The sequence below is a fragment of the Scyliorhinus canicula genome, chromosome 7, assembly GCF_902713615.1.
Source record: "Scyliorhinus canicula chromosome 7, sScyCan1.1, whole genome shotgun sequence".
In the NCBI taxonomy this organism is placed as follows: domain Eukaryota; kingdom Metazoa; phylum Chordata; class Chondrichthyes; order Carcharhiniformes; family Scyliorhinidae; genus Scyliorhinus; species Scyliorhinus canicula.
Genome location: NC_052152.1, coordinates 208,233,210 through 208,251,363, shown reverse-complemented (window position 1 = coordinate 208,251,363; position 18,154 = coordinate 208,233,210). Strand labels below are relative to the sequence as shown.

The following is an 18,154-nucleotide window of genomic DNA, read 5'->3' as shown; positions in this document are numbered from 1 at the left end:
TGGATCTGATAGAGGTGTATAACATTATGAGAGGCATAGATAGGATAGATCGTAAGAATCTTTTCCCCACGGTTGAGGAGGTACCGTCTCCTCGGTAAGGGAGCGGATCTCACCGGTTTCCACAGGTAGAAGCTACAGGTTGGCACACATCTAATTCATTAAATTGATGACCATCAATTCAGTCGAGACAGTTTGTACCAAAGAACAGTGGCTTGCCCTTCCTTTTCGACAGAGGAGTGTAAACGTACCTAAATCATTGAAGATGTTGAGAGAGCAATTAATAAAGCTTATAGTATCCTAGGTTTTACTAGGGGCATCGAGTTCAAGAGTAAGGATATAAGACACTAATTAGGCCTCATCTGTAGACTGCACCCAGTTCTGGGCACCATACCTAAGGAAGGATGTGACAGCATTGGAGAGGGTAGAGAGGAGATTGACCAGACTGAGGGCTGAGATAAAGAGCTGTAGCTATGGGGATATTGGAGAGGTTGGTCTGCTTTATTCGGAGAAAAGAAGGCTGAGAGGAGACTTGATCGAGGTGTTCAAGATTCTGAAGGGTATGGGGAGGGTAGATAGTCAGAAACTGTTCCCTCTCAAGAGATTATCAAGAACCAGAAGCACAGATTCAAACTAATTGGCAAAAGGAGTAAAAATGATGCGAGGAAATATTATTTCACCCAGAGGGTAGTTGGAGTTTGAAGCAAAGTTCCTGGGAGGGTGGCAGGTTTCAGCGAAGGTATTGGAAAGAGAATTGGATTGCTGTCTGAAAAGAGAGAATGTGCAGATTATGGGGACAAGGCTGGGGAGTGGGATTGAATAGAATGCTCTTTCAGAGAGACAGAGCAGACTCGATGGGCCGATTGGCCTCCGAGACTGTAACAATTCTGTGATTCTGTGAATAGAGATAAGATAGATGGGAGATGGATGGGAGAGCAGAAAATTCAGAGGGATGATCAAAGACTGAAAACAATGATTCATAAAAGCAAGTATTCCTTGGCAATTTAACAGCATTTTTGTACAAGCGAATGATCAGATTGTTAAAAGGAATGTAGTAGATGCATGAATGGAATCTCATATTGAATTTTAGAAGATGTTTAATGAGGTGACACACTAGAAGCTTGTTTGATAAATGTAAGCAAAATGTGAAAACAAATCATCAACGTGGTTAGAGAGTTGGTTGATGGACAAAAAACAAAGGGCGGAATTTTGCACACACCCCGCTCTGTGTTTCCTATTGAACGCACCCCTTGCACCCAGGAATGCCCTGGCAGGGGTGTGCTGTTAGTCGGAGCAGAAGATCTTGCTGGTGTGAACGGTCAGAATAATTTGGCCAACTAAGTGTTCGCAGGTTAGATTACTGAAAGATCAGAAGTTGCTTCGAAGGACAGAGGTCAACCTTTGGTCTATGTATGTTCTCCATATTTAGAAAACATTTAGACCTCGCAAAATTTTCTGATGAAACAAGTGTAAAGTTTGGTAAATAGAGACCACCAAAAATCTTTAGGGTAGACGCCACAGGAAATAATTGAGGGAGAGTCCATGAAGAACAATTTTGCTAAATGTTTGAATCAGAAGATGATACAGGGCTATGGGGAGAGAGTGGGGCAGTGGGATTAGTTTGGGATTAATACAGGGCTATGGGGAGAGAGTGGGGCAGTGGGATTAGTTTGGGATTGATACAGGGCTATGGGAAGAGAGTGGGGGCAGTGGGATTAGTTTGGGGTTTGGATCAAGGGCTATGGGGAGAGAGTGGGGAGTGGTGATTAGTTTGGGGATGATACAGGGCTATGGGAAGAGCAGCTGGGGGCATTGGGATTAGGGTTTGGGATTGATACAGGGCTAATTGGGAAGAGAGTGGGGGCGTGGGGGATTAGTTTGATTGATACAGGGCTAATGGGGAAGAGAGGGGGGGCAGTGGGATTAGTTTGGGATTGATAACAAGGGCTAATGGGTAGAGAGTGGGGGAGTGGATTAGTTTGGGGATACAGGGCTATGGGGAGAGAGTGGGCAGTGGGATTAGTTTCGGATTGATACAGGGCTATGGGGAGAGAGTGGGGCAGTGGGATTAGTTTGGGATACAGGGCTATCGGAAGAGAGTGGGGGAGTGGGATTAGACTGAGTTTCACAGCGCAGAAAGTAGCCTTTCAGCCTATCGTGATTCCACCAGCCAACAAACACCTGTCCATTCTAATCCCATTTTCCAGCACTTGGTCCGTAGCCTTGTGTGCTCTAGTGTTTCAAATGCTCATCTAAATGCTTCTTCAATGTTGTGAGGATTCCCACCTCTATCACCTTTTCAGGCAGCGAGTTCCAGAATCCCATCACCCTCTGGGTAAAAACGATTTTCCTCAAATCCACTGGTAATCTCCTGCTCCTTACCTTAAATCTATGCCCCCAGGTTAATGATCCCCCTACTAAGGTGAAAATCCTCTTCCTTTCTATCCTATCCATGTCCCTCATAGTTTTGTACACCTCGATCAGGTCCCCCCTCAGCCTTCTCTGCTCTAAGGAAAACAACCCCAGCCTAATCAGCCTCTCTTCAGAGCTGGATGGGTTTTCCAGGTCAGCTGTCTTGATGGGAGTCCCACCTTGGGTGGCCTGAATAGGTCAGCATGAAGTGGCAGGTGAGGGGGAATTGTAAACTATCATTTTGTGGGTTGTTGAAAGTCAGTGGATATGTGGTAGAGTGAGTTTTGCCAGGACAGAGAGCCAAGGGGGTGGTATTGAGCTGAGTCTGTGTGTGTGTGAGTGTGTGTGTGTGCGTGTGTGCGAGTGTATGTCCTGACCACACAGCGCTGCAGTGTTTTGCCGTTGAGGTAGGAAGGGTGGTGGTATGAGTTCCCCACATTGCGCCACCTAATTTGGCAAATCAAGCTGTTTTTGTAAGGTCACTCCGTGGTATGTTGAAGTTGGACAATGTATCAACCTTTGCATTGTAAAGATGGAATAAGCTGAGGACTATTTTGCAGAGCTTGAGCCTCCATGTGTTGCAGTATTGTTCAAGTTTCGACGCTTATACCTCCTGTGCGTGTTGCAGAACAGCTCTAATTCCCGCAGCACAGCCAAGTTTGATGTGTTATATACTCTGGGATAACACAGGCCGCAACTGGATGCAGCTTTAACCAAAAGATACTCCAGACCTTGAAGTTAGTTCAATCTGATTTATTGAACCAGTAGCACAGTTAGCACAGTTCTCTGTGAGTTCGACCCTCTGCTAACCTAAGTGTGGTTACTCTGTCTGACTGAACCAGACTAGCTCTTAGCCACGTGCTGGAGGTGTGGTACTGTACATACACCCCGACTCACTCTGTAGATGTTCATCAGTGGAAAGAAGCGGGGTGTGAGCGCCTCGTGCCTTTTATAGTGAGATACCACCCCTGAGTGTCCTGCCTGCTCATTGGCCATGTCCTGTTCCCTGTGTTCATTAGCTGACTGTCTGTGCCTGTCTGTATATCATTATCTGTATATCTGTATATCATGACAAAGTTCATTCTTCCTCGCAAATAAAGTTAAACTCAGTTTCACCATTCGCTAATTTCTTTATGGCAGCATGGTGAAGGAGGGACATATGAAACATTTATCTTCAAATTAAACTTTTTCAATGAAAGGCAAATTTGAGAAGATTTGTGTGCTGGAGGGTAAGCCTTTCCGATGTTGATTAGATGCCCATTGTACTGTCCAAGTGTTTGATGGCTGACACTTACCCACAGTGGAAACAAAATACCACTTCATTCTTTCCCTTTATTTGTACGTTGCCATAGGGACCGTGTATATGATTGGCAGCAGTGACACACAATGTAGATCCATCTTCGTCCAAGTGACAAAAACATCAATAAAAGTCTTGTGATTCGCCGGCCTTGTATGTTTCTGAGTCAACAGAAAGAATCAAACTGTCACCCTGCTGAATATGGGGAGCACAGAGTGATCGCACAATCTGGGAGGATAAAATCACCAGGGGCGTGGCTGTCCTTTCAGTGTTTCTGGGTGTTGGCTGCTGGGGGAGAATGTTTGGGTGTTGGGGGGCATCGGCTGGTGCTGGGGTGGGATGTCTGCTGTCAGGGGCATACAGTGACCTCAATTTTGAAAAGCCCCGAGCACTTTTCGAAATGAAATGAAGTGAAAATGGCTTATTGTCACGAGTAGGCTTCAATGAAGTTACTGTGAAAAGCCCCTAGTCGCCACATTCCGGCGCCTGTCCGGGGAGGCTGGTACGGAGATAAACTTTCTCAAAATGTTTTATTTGTAAAATCTTCAAGCGTTTGGAGATCGGCACCATTTGGGAATAGGAAATGTGAGGTGGGGAACAAGTCACTCAGTCAAACTAATCCTAAGTTATTTTTCATCCTCATGTTCTAATTCTCATGTAATATTATCTGGACTCAACCAGAGACTTCTGATTAGTGTGGGTTTGACAGCAAAGATCCTGCAATATGCTTTAATACACACTTGGATAGAAGTTTCCAAGTCCTCGGCAGCATTAAGTTGATGAAGGATTTAGGTGTTTGAATCCAGTCTGACACAAAACAAAGCAATAGGAAGCACGGAGAGAATGTCACAAAGAATAATTGTGAGGAAAATGCCCAGATATTGTTACTGACTATAGCCGAACCCTTAGCAATGACTCATTGTGGTGAAGTCCACTTAGTGTCACTTCCAATTGGCTAATCAAAAATCCAGCAGCAAACAGGAAGTGACAATATCCGTGCGGGAGTGCAATATGGCTGACTCCAGCTCTGTGGTCCTGAGGGAAACATTCGGGCCACATTATACAAGTGAGACAACACTCTGCGTTATGTTACAGCTGTATTGTAAACATTCACATCGCAGTGTAGATCTTTCTTAACCCCAACGCAGGAATCTCTCTTGCTGTGAGTGCTTGCAGAGTCAGCTCATTGAATTGGAAAAGGATCCAGACTGAGGTTTCTGGGACTCTTGACGGAGATCTAAAACCTCTGCAGTTTGTAGCTGCCATGAAGAATTGTGTCGATCTCACAGACTTCAGGTTTTGAAAAGAAAGATTGCCTGAGGACAATTTGTTTTCACTGAACAATGATGAATACACGTTACCTTTCTGCACTTATTAACAGTTTAATAAGCAGGGTAATTCTGATTCCTGTTGGAATGTATTTGAAAGTAAAGTGTATCTGCCGTAGTCTGTATCCTGTGCCCTCACTGGACTCCAGACCTTACAGGATCCGTAGAGATTGCACAGGTCATTTGACCCATCCTAATTCATGCATTTTGAGAGCTCGCATGACGCCCTGCCTTGTAACATCCACTTGCTCTGTAAATGAATCCAGGGCTTTTGTCTCCATCTCTTCTATCTTCACACTTTGAAGAGGAATTTCCTGAAAGGGTGCAGGCCGTCAATTGCACCAACATTTCATTACTACATTTTCAAGAGTTTCGGTGAAGATTTCAGAGAATTAGTGGAACAAATCGAGGAAAATCAGGTGTAATGCAAATGCTGACACAAGTCACACGCTAAAAGTTCCCCTCAATTGTTCAGGTCACAAATCAGCAATCTGCTTTGTGTGGGTGCAGGTTCAGGGCTTTTGCATTACATTTCCTGGCATTTGTCCGAAATGACTATTTACTCTGGATCTGTGTTCCCAACGTTCAAAATAATAACCTGCATTACAACAATTGATGATGGTTTCATGGCCATCATTACTGAGACTAGTTTCAATTGCAGATTTAAAATCTGGTGGGATTTGATCCCGTGTACCCAGAGCATTAGCCTGGGCCTCTGGATTGCCAGTCAGTGACATTACCACAGCACCACCATTTCCCCCAAATTACTGCTCTGCACTGATTGGCTGAATTCCAAGTCAAGCCTATTGAAACTTCTGAGCGTCTTTGAACTTTATCTTTCACTGTTTCAACGTGCCCAATGGTTGCTGCCTATCTTTCTTCCTGACTGAAAGTCTTTACTCTTGTCTGTATTAAGAATCCTGGGGGTATACGTACACAAATCATTGAAGGTGGGAAGGACATGTCAATAAACTGATTAAAAGGTGTCATGTATCCTGACCTTTCTACGTAGCGGACTGTGGTCCAAATGCAAGGAAGTTGGGAAGAACCTTTACAAAGCACAGGTTCAATCAATTCTTGACACCGTAATTTAGGAAGGATAGGAAGAGGGCGAAGGAAAGATTGACAAGAATGGATCCAAGGAAAAGGAATGTCGGTTCACGGGATAGATCTGGGACAGTTCTCCTGAAAGAAGAGAAAGTCAGGAGGGGATTTGATCGAGATGTTCACAATCAAGAGGGGTCTGGACAAAGTCGACGGAGAGAAACGGTCCCCATTGTGGAGGATCGAGAACCAGAGGTCAAAGATTTAAAGTGATGTTGAATCTGTCCAATTCAGATACTTCAACCAGCTCTTTGAACAAAGTTTACCCAGGCATCTTTATTTACAAGGAGAACAAAGTACGGACACATATTTAATGCAACATACTTTATTAAGTATAGTTAACCTGTAAATTGCCCATTATACAGAAAAGAAACACCCAGGATTCGACTATACTACCTGTAAAGCTGTTTTGGTAAGTTGTAGATCCGATCCCTGAGTCCCTCTGATTCCTCTTTGCAAAGGTGATTCTTGCTGGCTACTTCTTCCTTGCTGCTTCCTTCCTGGTCTGGTCTGCTCTCAGGTCGTGGGTAGGAGCGATGATTGCTTGAAGGGTTATCAGGAACTGTGGACAATAGGCCAATACATCTCAATTAGGAGCGATAACCACTTGATTGGTTATCAGGAACTGACTTGATGGGTTATCGGGGCTGCTCCAGACATGTCCCGGCAGCCGGTCCGAGTTCTACATATTCGGATATTTAGATTCTTCAGGCTCCTTGCTGGAGCGGACTGTGGTTTTAATTTAAGGTGCCCAATTCTTTAATTTAGGTTATACAATTTAATTGGCCTTAAAACTAGTTCCTGATTATATTGCCACAGTACTTTGTAAAAGATCCAAAGGCAACATGTGGAAAAACGTATTTATGCTGCAAGTGGTTAGGAGGCAGATTCAATCATGGTTTCAGAAGAGAATTAGAGAAGAACTTGCAGAGAATAAACTGCACAGGCAGAGCAACACGGGTTGAATTGTTCTTGCAGCAATGGTCCTTACACCTCGGGAGATCTAATGAGATCCAGCGAGACATCGCGATCTGGATCCTGTCACAACGGGTGGGACCCAGACTGGCTCACTGGATCTACCAGCCTCGCCAAGGAGACCCCAGCCAGGTGCTGTTTAGCACTTGTTCCGACAAATGGGGACCAAGCGGAATGGCACTTGGGGGGGGGGGGGGGGGGTCTCCCGGGTGATCAGCCTCTGGAGAGGATGGTGCCCTGTTCACAGCCGATGCCACCCAGGCACTTTGGCACTGTCAACCTGGAACCCTGGCACTGTCACCCATGCACCAGCCTGGTACTGCCAGGGTGCCTGGCTGGCAGTGCCAAGGTGCCCAGATGGCCATTTTACCCTGCCAGGGATGTGGCCCAGGGGTGCCTGCACAGGTCAGTTGTGGAGGTCCGGGGGTCGAGGGGGTTGAGAGATAATTAATCTTTAATAATCTTCATTATTGCCACAAGTAGGCTTACATTAACACTGCGATGAAGTTACTGTGAAAAGCCCCTAGTCGCCACACTCCAGCACCTGTTCAGGTGCACAGAGGGAGAATTCGGGACTTGTGGGAGGAAACCGGAGCACCCGGAGGAAACCCACGCAGGCACAGGGGGAACATGCAGACTCCGCACAGACAGTGATCCAAGCCCGGAATGAAACCTGGGACCCTGGCGCTGTGAAGCAACAGTGATAACCACTGTTGTGCCGTGCCCGGGGTGCATCAGTGCAGGAAATGCGACTAATTGGGTCTTTCAGTGGGGCATTCCCCCCAGAGGCCTGAAAAAAACAGAGTGCTGTAAATAGTGGGGTCATTCCTGGCACTACAAGGGCCAGGAACTGCCCCTCTAATCCCGCCCAGAATGGACTCTGTTCTTTTTTGGTCTACTTATTGATGGAGAGAGTCAGCTGCACTGGAGGCCGGTTAGCAAGGATAAAATTGGGCTGAAAGGGTTTGTCTTTTGCGGAAAGATTTGGTTGGTCCCGTCCTCATTGGAATGGAGAGGTGATCTTTTTGAAGCATATAAGATTCTGAGTGGCCTTCTACAGGGTAGAGGTTGAGAGGACATTTCCCCTCACAGAGATATCTCAAACCGGGGGTGGGGTATCTCAAACCAGGGGCACAGTTTCAGAATATGTCCCATTTGAGACAGAGATGAGAAAGAACTACCTCTCTCAGAGGGTTGTGAATCTTTGGGTCATTGAGCATTTGCAATGCTAAGATTGATGGATTTTTGAACTATAGGAAGAGTCGAGGATGATGTGGAATAGGCGGGAAAGTGGAGTTAAGGCTTCGATCAGACCAGCCATGATCATATTGAACGGTGCAGCGGGCGGAGGGGCCGAGTGACATACTCCTGCTCCTAGTTCGTACGTTATGATTCTAAATTTCATCTGCCATTCTTCTGCTAATTTACCTACTTTGACCTGCACCTGTTTTCTTCAATTCCACTCCTTCCTCCTCGTTTGAGCTGAGTTTGAAAATGTCAGAAGCTTTCTCCCGCACTGGCTTCCTTATCCCTGACATTAGGAAGCTTCGAATGTACAAACGGCAACAGATTATTTCCTGCAGGAAGAGAACAAAAGGAGGCAAAGCAGGACGCATGGTAGCATCTGGAAGCAATGCACCGGGCAACGTGAATGTCTTCAGCTACCTGGAGAGTTCTGACCTTCAAACAAAAAGGTTAAATCTAAATTGAAGAGTTTAGAATTTATGATGTCTATTTACTTAAATGGCAACTGAGCACATCAAACCTGCCCGGGAAAATATAAATAATCTGGGAACAAAAATGAAAAACAGTATCAGGCATCTACAAAATGGCACAATCTAAATGACATGCACGCTGCAGTGATACAAAGCAATTCCCAATCTGTGTGGGTTGAATTGAAAAAACTCTATTAAAAAACACTTGAATGACTGCACAGAGAATTCATTGCTGCTGATCTATGTGGCTGGGCCAATATTAAGAGTCAGATTGTTGCCGACAAAATGACTTCTTTGTATTCATCTGACTTCCTGGAAAAACCCAGGGAATTGTTCGAAATCTTAAACATGCCTTGATGTATGCAAAATGAACTTCCAATTTGCATACATATTTTGAGGAGTGTTCACTATTAGAATGGACAATGCAGTGGAGAATTAATCTCTGTAAATGGAATTAAATGTTTCATTTGATTACGCTTTCTCACAAATTAGACTCTGGTAGCAAGAATTTGAAGTGGGGCGGGCTGAACATTTAAACCAACGATAGGATTCTCCCAATGTTTGTTCCATTTTAGATTTTTTTTTTGTTGTTTCCAGATGCACCTCCCCCCACTCGCTCTGCTTTTTCAATTGTGTCCACATGCCGCATCTCGAGCCCGAATCACTATGGCAACGGCTGATTCTGCTCCACAATTCAGCCACTTCTCAAAGACAACAGCAGCCTTTCCACTGATTGGATATTGTGAGGCACACTCGTGTCAACAGAATGTCAGTGCAAAGTGCAAAACTCACTTATTTAGTTCCTCGGTGTGAGGAAATACTTCCAGTAATGTTTTTGAGAAGTAATAAAAGAGGCAACAAAAAAAAACCCTCGTATAAACCGTCAGATTTGAAATGGGGATGAGCAGGGACTTGGCTGAAGTGGGATAAACGTCAGGAGCTGGAGTGGGGGATTGTGGGAGCTTGGACACTCGAGAATCAGCCCTCTGTGAAGCCAGGAACATCTCATTGTCCTTCCAGCTAGGATAGAGAGCGAGTACATGTGAACATGAGAACCAGGATAGGGAATTGGGCTCTTAGATAACCCACTGACACTCTGAGCAGCCAAGTGGAGGGAATAACGTGGTGATTGACCCAGAGACAGAGGGGTAACATTGCAGGGGAAACAACGGCCAGCTCCATGATGTTCGTCAGAATTCGCTGGGCCGTCCATACACTTACATTTGCTGCCATTGTACACACACTATTTGGACTTAACCCACCTCAAGAACCCAAATAGTAAAACAAATTTCATCTTTCTTTTCTTATCACACAGTTCTGATATATTTCTTGTTGTTACTAATAGCGACCCTCCATATATTTCTCATATTGAGTTCAGGCCATGTTGCCAAGGACTCCTCTGAGGGGAGTGGTTGGTATTCCGTCCTCAAACTCCTTCCCTTTCTTAGCTTATTTTTGTTTTCTTCCTGTTGGTGTTGTCCATTTGAAAGACAAATAATTAACAGACCAACTACTCGAAGATACTCAAACGGTGTCAAATTTGAAAAGTATCGTTTCAGCACCTGCCTGGTACAGGAAGTATGCCCCCAGTGTGATAAGAGTTTATTTCACAATAGCAGACAGTTAGAGTATAACCAAAAAAAAACAGTTTGATAAAAATCAGGAGAATGAAAGGCTGTCAGAGGGACATTCATAGATAGAATAGTCAATGGAACTGATAAAGGACAGGCTGGATTACTTGTTTTGTAAGGAGACACAATACCAACTTGGTCACAGCAAGGTGCCAAAATCTCCAAATGTGAATAATGTGTTTCAGTGGGCTGGTTTAGCTCACTGGGCTAAATCGCTGGCTTTTAAAGCAGACCAAGGCAGGTCAGCAGCACGGTTCAATTCCCGTACCAGCCTCCCCGAACAGGCACTAAAATGTGGCGACTAGGGGCTTTTCAGAGTAACTTCATTGAAGCCTACTCGTGACAATAAGCGATTTTCATTTCATTTGAGTGATGCCGGTGAAGGGGCACGGGTTTGGCTGGAAGACAAGGTGGACTCCTTACTGTTATTTAAACTGTGCCATGTGATCTTTTACATAAAGGTAAACAGGCCTGTGGAGAGCACCGCAAACAGTGCAGCACCAGCAACAGTGCAGCAACGCAAACAGTGCAGCACCGCAAACAGTGCAGCACCAGCAACAGTGCAGCACCGCAAACAGTGCAGCACCAGCAACAGTGCAGCACCGCAAACAGTGCAGCACCGCAAACAATGCAGCACTGCAAACAATGCAGCACCAGCAACAGTGCAGCAACGCAAACAGTGCAGCACCAGCAACAGTGCAGCAACGCAAACAGTGCAGCACCAGCAACAGTGCAGCGCCGCAAACAGTGCAGCACCGCAAACAGTGCAGCACCAGCAACAGTGCAGCACCGCAAACAATGCAGCACTGCAAACAATGCAGCACCAGCAACAGTGCAGCAACGCAAACAGTGCAGCACCAGCAACAGTGCAGCAACGCAAACAGTGCAGCACCAGCAACAGTGCAGCACCGCAAACAGTGCAGCACCAGCAACAGTGCAGCACCGCAAACAGTGCAGCAACAGTGCAGCACCGCAAACAGTGCAGCACCGCAAACAATGCAGCACTGCAAACAATGCAGCACCAGCAACAGTGCAGCAACGCAAACAGTGCAGCACCAGCAACAGTGCAGCACCGCAAACAGTGCAGCACCAGCAACAGTGCAGCACCGCAAACAGTGCAGCACCGCAAACAGTGCAGCACCAGCAACAGTGCAGCAACGCAAACAGTGCAGCCACCATTGGTGCAGCAGCTCCACAGTGCAGCACCAGCAACGGTGCAGCACTGTAAACAGAGCAGCACTTCCAACAATGCAGCACTGCAAACAATGCAGCATCTCCAACAATGCAGCACTGCAAACAATGCAGCATCTCCAACAATGCAGCACTGCAAACAATGCAGCATCTCCAACAATGCAGCACTGCAAACAATGCAGCATCTCCAACAATGCAGCACAGCAAACGATGCAGCGTTTTTCCTTCCCGTTTTATTCCTTTTGTTATTACTGAGCCTAGTCACTGAGCTCCCCTCAGTCACTGTACCTTGTACTGTCGCCCTTTTTGATTTTTGACTATGGCTTCTCTGCCTTACACTTTCCCCCTGACTTCCTTTTGTTTCTGTCCCTGTTTTACTTCCCTCTGACTTCCTGCATCGGTTCCCATTCCCCTGCCACATTAGTTTAAACCCTCCCCAACACATTGGGTGAAAAACGACGATTTAGATTTTATATGAATGCAGCTGTCAAACTGCCAATGAACATGTCGGGCGCTATATTATGGCAACGCTGTGCCCAAAAAGCAGCTCGCCATGACGCAGCGTGTCCGATAGAAGCCGGGAGACCCCCCCCTGCTCCCGGGATCTACCCGGTTCACAACCCCTCACGGGATCGAACGCGATTTCGCAAGATGTTGCGATGTAAATCCCACGCTTTATGAGGAGATTACGAAGGCAGCTCACCACCACCTACTGAAGGGCAATAAATTCTAGTCTTGCCGGCGATGCCCACATCCCATGAACGATTAATAAAAAAACACAGGCAGCGTTGGAGCTGGAGATTTGTTTGCAGAATGACAAGCTTAAAATCGTCCACAAACCAACACATTCAGTCAGCATAATAGAACGGAACAGAGCATTTCCTTTGCTGTTATGTGTAAACCTTGATGTATTTCAGGACGATAACCTGATTCAGTTTCTTTTATAACAGCCGAAAATTAGTTTATCACCAAAAAGAATCATGTTGAAGAAGTTGGGTTTACCTGGTTTTAAATTAGTTAAAATGACTTCAATAAAAACTGCATTGAACCATTAAAGAATTTCATAGCCATACACTAATTAGTTTGTGAGGAACTTATCTCTTTTTAAATAAGCTGTTCAAGTTGTCACAATCAGTGGAAACTGACGGCCTCATCATTTCGATCTGGGGGAGATGTGGCCAGGTCAACAATGGGGCAAAATTATTTGTAAAGCAATGGAAACTTGATTTGCATTTAAAATTCCACGATCTGCTGTGCAAGGTTCAGCTGATTTCACTCAGAATGTGCTGATAGGTCTAGCAGAAACGCTAACCCTGTTCCTGGACTCTGTAAACTGCTGGGTGATATCTTGTAGGATCTCTGCAGATAAATGTCCAGTTTGAAGCGGACTGGTAACTCCTATTCTTTAATTGGCAGTACATTTAATTAGTTAGTGGTCAGATGACTGGTTCTTTTAGTGGTGGCCGTTCCCGTGTGCAGTGAGTTCCTGTATCAGGTGAGAAATACCAAGAAGCTGCCATTGTCGTTTCATTTGTCGATCCAGCCCAGCGCGGGGTAGGGAGAATCGGCCCCCCCCAACACTTTGCCCGAAAACATACCTTCAGCTCTGCCTCAAAAGGAGGCTCATCTGTGACATTCCTGTTTCCCACATCAGCCACCTCCCCGAGTGGGTTTGTTGGCAGTTTTACTGCTCCATTCACATAAAAGCCAAATTGCCATTTTTCACCAACTTATGAAGAATTATTTTAGAAACGTATGCAACATCTGAACATAACAGAGGGAATAAAAGGTGTTCATTCACCACAAGTTTCCCCTCAATCAGCTAAGCACAAAGAAAAATTAATCTCAAGTACCTTTCCTAAAGTATCATTCAGACCGTGAATCACAGCATTTGCCCACATGGTTGACAGAATGATAGTGCTCCATTCAAGCCAGGCACTGAAATCCTAAGAAATTACTTGAGAAGGAGCCTGTTTTCTATTCTCAATTATAATCTGGAATCTCCAGGTTGAGTAAGACTCATTGTGGGGTTTCTGAGGAAACGTCAGGCTGAGAAGGGGTCTCAGACCATGAACCTTGGAGCCTGGAAGTGGTTTTAATTCTAGGAAGCCACATTTATCTAGTTTGTACCACATTTTTCTCAGCAAGTTGTTCCCACTGTTAGTTACTATGAAAACTAGCAGCAGTACATCCACAAGGGATGTTAAAAGAATATTCTCTTTGTATTGCGTGAACAAAGCTGATCTGTAATTATATTAGGAACAAAGGAAGAGGAGGAGATTATCTAGATGATGGCAGATCTATGACCTAACTCCAGTGGCTAGCACTGTTTCTTCACAGCTCCAGCGTCCCAGGTTCGATTCCCGGCTGGGTCACTGTCTGTGCTGAGTCTGCACGTTCTCCCTGTGTCTGCGTGGGTTTCCTCCGGGTGCTCCGGTTTCCTCCCACAAGCCCTGAAAGACGTGGGGCGTGATTCTCCGCTCCCCACGCTGAGTGGGAGATTCCCGGGAGCCCCCCCCGACAAATTTCATTCCCCCTGGCGCCACCCCGCGACTCTCCCCCCCGGCTCGGAAGAATCGCCGCTCGCCGTTTTTCACGGCGATTCTCCGACCTGGATGGGCCGAGCGGCCTGCCGTTCGCGGCCGTTTCACGATGGCGGCAAACACACCTGGTCGCTGCCGTCGTGAAACGGGAGTGAGAAGCCCGTTTGGGGCTTGTAGGTGGCCTAGAAAGGAAAGAGCACCACGACTGTGCTCGGGAGGGGACAGGCCCGCGATCGGTGCCCACCGATCATCAGGCCGGCATCCAAATCAGAAGCACTATTTCCCCTCCACCGCCCCGCAGGATCAAGCCGCCACGTCTTGCAGGGCGGCTGAGGGGAAAGACGGCCACCGCGCATGCGCGGTTTCGAGCTGTCAGCCGTCGTGACGTCAGCCGCGCATGCGCGGGTTGGAGCAGGCCAACCTGCGCATGCGCGGCTGACGTCATTAGGCGCGCCGGCCGCATTATTCTTGGTGCGACGCCCCCGCGGCCGAGAGTTACGGAGCGCCGCTCCTAGCCCCGCCGGGAGGGGAGAATAGGGGGCGAGGAGCGGCCTCCGAGGCTGTCGTGAAACTCGGCCGAGTTCACGCCGGCCCTCCCGATTTTTCCCGGGAGCGGAGAATTCCGCCCGAGCTGTTAGGTAAATTGGACATTCTGAATTCTCCCTCTGTGTACCCGAAGAGGCACGGAGTGTGGCGACTAGGGGCTTTTCACAGTAACTTCATTGCAGTGTCAATGCAAGCCTACTTGTGACAATAATAAAGATTATTATTATTATACCTACCTTTGCCCTATATCCCTTAATATTGTTGGCTTTTAATCTCAGATTTAAAACTAATTGATTCAGCATCAATTGCCATTCGTGGAAGAGAGTTCAAACGACTAACATGTGTGTGTAGAAATGTTTCCTAATTTCACTCCTGAAAGGTCTGACTCTAATGTTTAGGTTATAACCCCTAAACCTTTGACTCCCTAATTTGCAAAACCATTTTCCACAATCTGCACTATTTGTTCCCCTTAATATCTTAAAAACTTCAGTTAAATCACCTTTAACCATCTGAATTGCAGGCGAAACAGCCCGAGCCTGTGTAACTCTCTCCACTGTTTAACTTTGGAGGGCGAGTATCGTCCTGGTAAATCTACACTGAGGACCCCGGAGGCTGCTCACGCAGCCAGGCCCCGCCGGCAAATACCTAGTGTAATATACATTGGCGGGACCAGCCAAAAACAGGCGGCCACTCGGCCCATCATGGGCCGGAGAATCTCTGGGGGGCCGCTGCTAGCGGCCGCCGACTGGCGCGGCGTGATTCCTGTCCCCGCCAAATCCCCGGCTCCGGAGTATTCGGCAGCCGGCGGGGGCGGGATTCCTGCCCCCCCCCTCCCGGCGATTCTCCGACCCGGCGGGGGGCTGGAGAATACTGCCCCTGAAACCTAAGCGAAAATACTGGAAAATCTCAGCAGGTCCGGCAGCATTTGTAAGGAGAGAAAAGAGCTAACGTTTCGAGTCCAGGTCTAACCAGGGCTTTGTATAGTTGAAGCCTGACCTTTACCTTCTGATATTCTTTTATCTTTTTGCATGCACCCACTGTGGCTTTTTTTCGCTATAAATTCCTATCATATTTCAGAATGGCAGAGGCAGAAATGGATATTGGGATAGCGTGGGAGAAAAGCTGTCGAAGTGGATGATCAGCCATGATCATATCGAATGGTAGCCATGATGTGGAGACGCCGGCGTTGGACTGGGGTGAGCACAGTAAGAAGTCTTACAACACCAGGTTAAAGTCCAACAGGTTTGTTTCAAACACTAGCTTTCGGAGCACAGCTCCTGCGCTCCGAAAGCTAGTGTTTGAAACAAACCTGTTGGACTTTAACCTGGTGTTGTAAGACTTCTTACTGTGTATCGAATGGTGAGGAGGCTCGATGGGCTGAATGGCGTCCTCCTGCTCCTATGTCTGGATATACAATGGGAATTGTTGGTCACCCTGAGATGACATCCTTTTCCCAGTTAAGATGGTGCAGTGTCACCAGTGGACGTGATGACAGTATGACATGTTTACGCAGGCTGTTTATATTGTAAATGTTGGCAGAGGCAGTTATAATGCAAATACATTAACAAAAAAGGACAGAGAACCTGACTTTAAAATGGTGTCTGATTTAAAATGTGTACCCGGCCCAGTTAGCAGCCAACGTCTCAGTCCTCTCCGCCCGAAGATGGTATTTATTCCTGACTCCCAGTGGGCATTGCCATGGCATTGGTCACCTTGAACTAGTGCTTTTAATTTTTACACATCAAAATTTTAACAATAATATATCCTTTATTTTAAATTCCAAAATTTGGTAGTTTTAAATAATTACAATTCAGCTGCACAATGATTTTTTTTCATTGACTAATTTGTGAAATGGAACTCGGGTTTTATGGGAGAGTTTACAAGGTTGTCTAGAGCTGGTCAATGCAGCCTGACCCTGTGGAGCATAATGCAAACCCAGGGTCATGGGAAATCCTGGGCAAATTGAAACCCAAATAAAAACCCAGGCATATTGGGGGATAAGCCTTCTCAGCAACATACTCAATTAAGTTAGACAGTCCCGTTTCCTTTAGGGCAACGAGAGGTACCTATTGAAGTGGTTTGCACTACCACCATTGTCCATTCCAGCCAATAATTAAGTTTCCCTGTTACTGGGGAAGGTGAAATGTATTTTTTTCTATCAGAAGGTTATCTGTAAAATCACAGGACGGCGGTAGAGCTTTGAAATTCAAATTCTCATGCAAAAGAGAAAGGTGACTATAATGCAAAGATACATTCCTTTAAATCTTTTTAAACACTGAACAGTTTTGAATTTATTTTAATGTTGGAATCTTGCATGTGAAACAGTCTTGTCTCGGTGAAGTTATTTCTGGCTGTCTGTTCCAGTTACCATTCCAAGCTAATTTTTGACTTGTTTTCCCTATTCCTCCCATCTAGTCCTTCGCTGGTCAGGGGCTGGGTGATGAAGACTACGAAATTCCTCCTATCACCCCTCCAAATCTCGGAGACCCGTCTTTTCTTCACCTGATGGATCCTCATGCAGGCTACCATACGCTGTGCCATTCGGTACCTCCCAACGGTCTTCTTCCTCAATATACCTACCAAGGCATGGACCTTCCAGCAATAATGGTCTCCAACATGCTGGGCCAGGATGGCCATCCACTGTCAAGCCAACTGCCAATGGTCAGTCTCTATCTTTTGGCAAATCAATGGGTGGAGGGGGGGGGGGCTGGCCTCCCTTTGAAGCTTTCGCTAAATATTTCAAGCTTTGTATGTTGTATTATTGATTTGGGAAAAGGCAGTTGGGATCAGGACCGGAAAAATCTATTTCAGCTCCATTTGATTCAAATCCAAGTAATTCTAATTAAGACATTGGAGTGGCCAGGCGCCGTGAATTTCTTCAAGAACTAGACAGTCGCCACAGTGAATTTTCTCAGAAGAAAGACATCAGGACAAGCCAAATACTACATTGGTGTGGCGCCATGGATGTCAAAGAGTGGGACCAGTTGAAAGTGGTTTCCCAAAACAGGAATTTAGTGATGAGATGCGGCAGCAGCTCTTTGCTCCACAAGAAATAATGATGTTGAATACCACTGGGTATATCCCCAATTAATTACTTGTAAGACCTTATCTTCAAATCCCTCCATTTCTTTGACCTACCACACCTTCCCCATCACCCCCAGCTGTATAGCTTTGTCTGCACCCCCGACTCCTTCATCACTTGCCCGTTCCTGGGTCCCCACTCACTTTGTTCCATTAGAACCACAGTTTTAATTTGGGATGGGGGCTGAAGTGGGTGGCAAACTGCTGAGACCCCAGGGAGATTTTTTATTTACCCCCAACACTGACTCCCACCTGAAACGGCAACACCGGGAGCCAAGGTTCAGAGGGGGTGGAGGGTGTCAGAGTATGACTGGGACCCATGGGAATGACTCCC

At 46.3% G+C, this 18,154-nt stretch overlaps 1 protein-coding gene across 5 annotated transcripts in view; it reads left to right on the top strand.

The window, feature by feature from the left end:
• Positions 1 to 18,154, top strand: part of tox2 (TOX high mobility group box family member 2) — a 236,811-nt gene that overhangs the window by 169,584 nt on the left and 49,073 nt on the right. For all 5 annotated transcript variants that reach the window (XM_038803824.1, XM_038803822.1, XM_038803821.1 and 2 more), the window contains one exon: positions 17,155 to 17,400. In XM_038803824.1, coding sequence (XP_038659752.1) covers positions 17,155 to 17,400 — 246 coding nt within the window. The remainder of the gene's footprint in view (positions 1 to 17,154; positions 17,401 to 18,154) is intronic.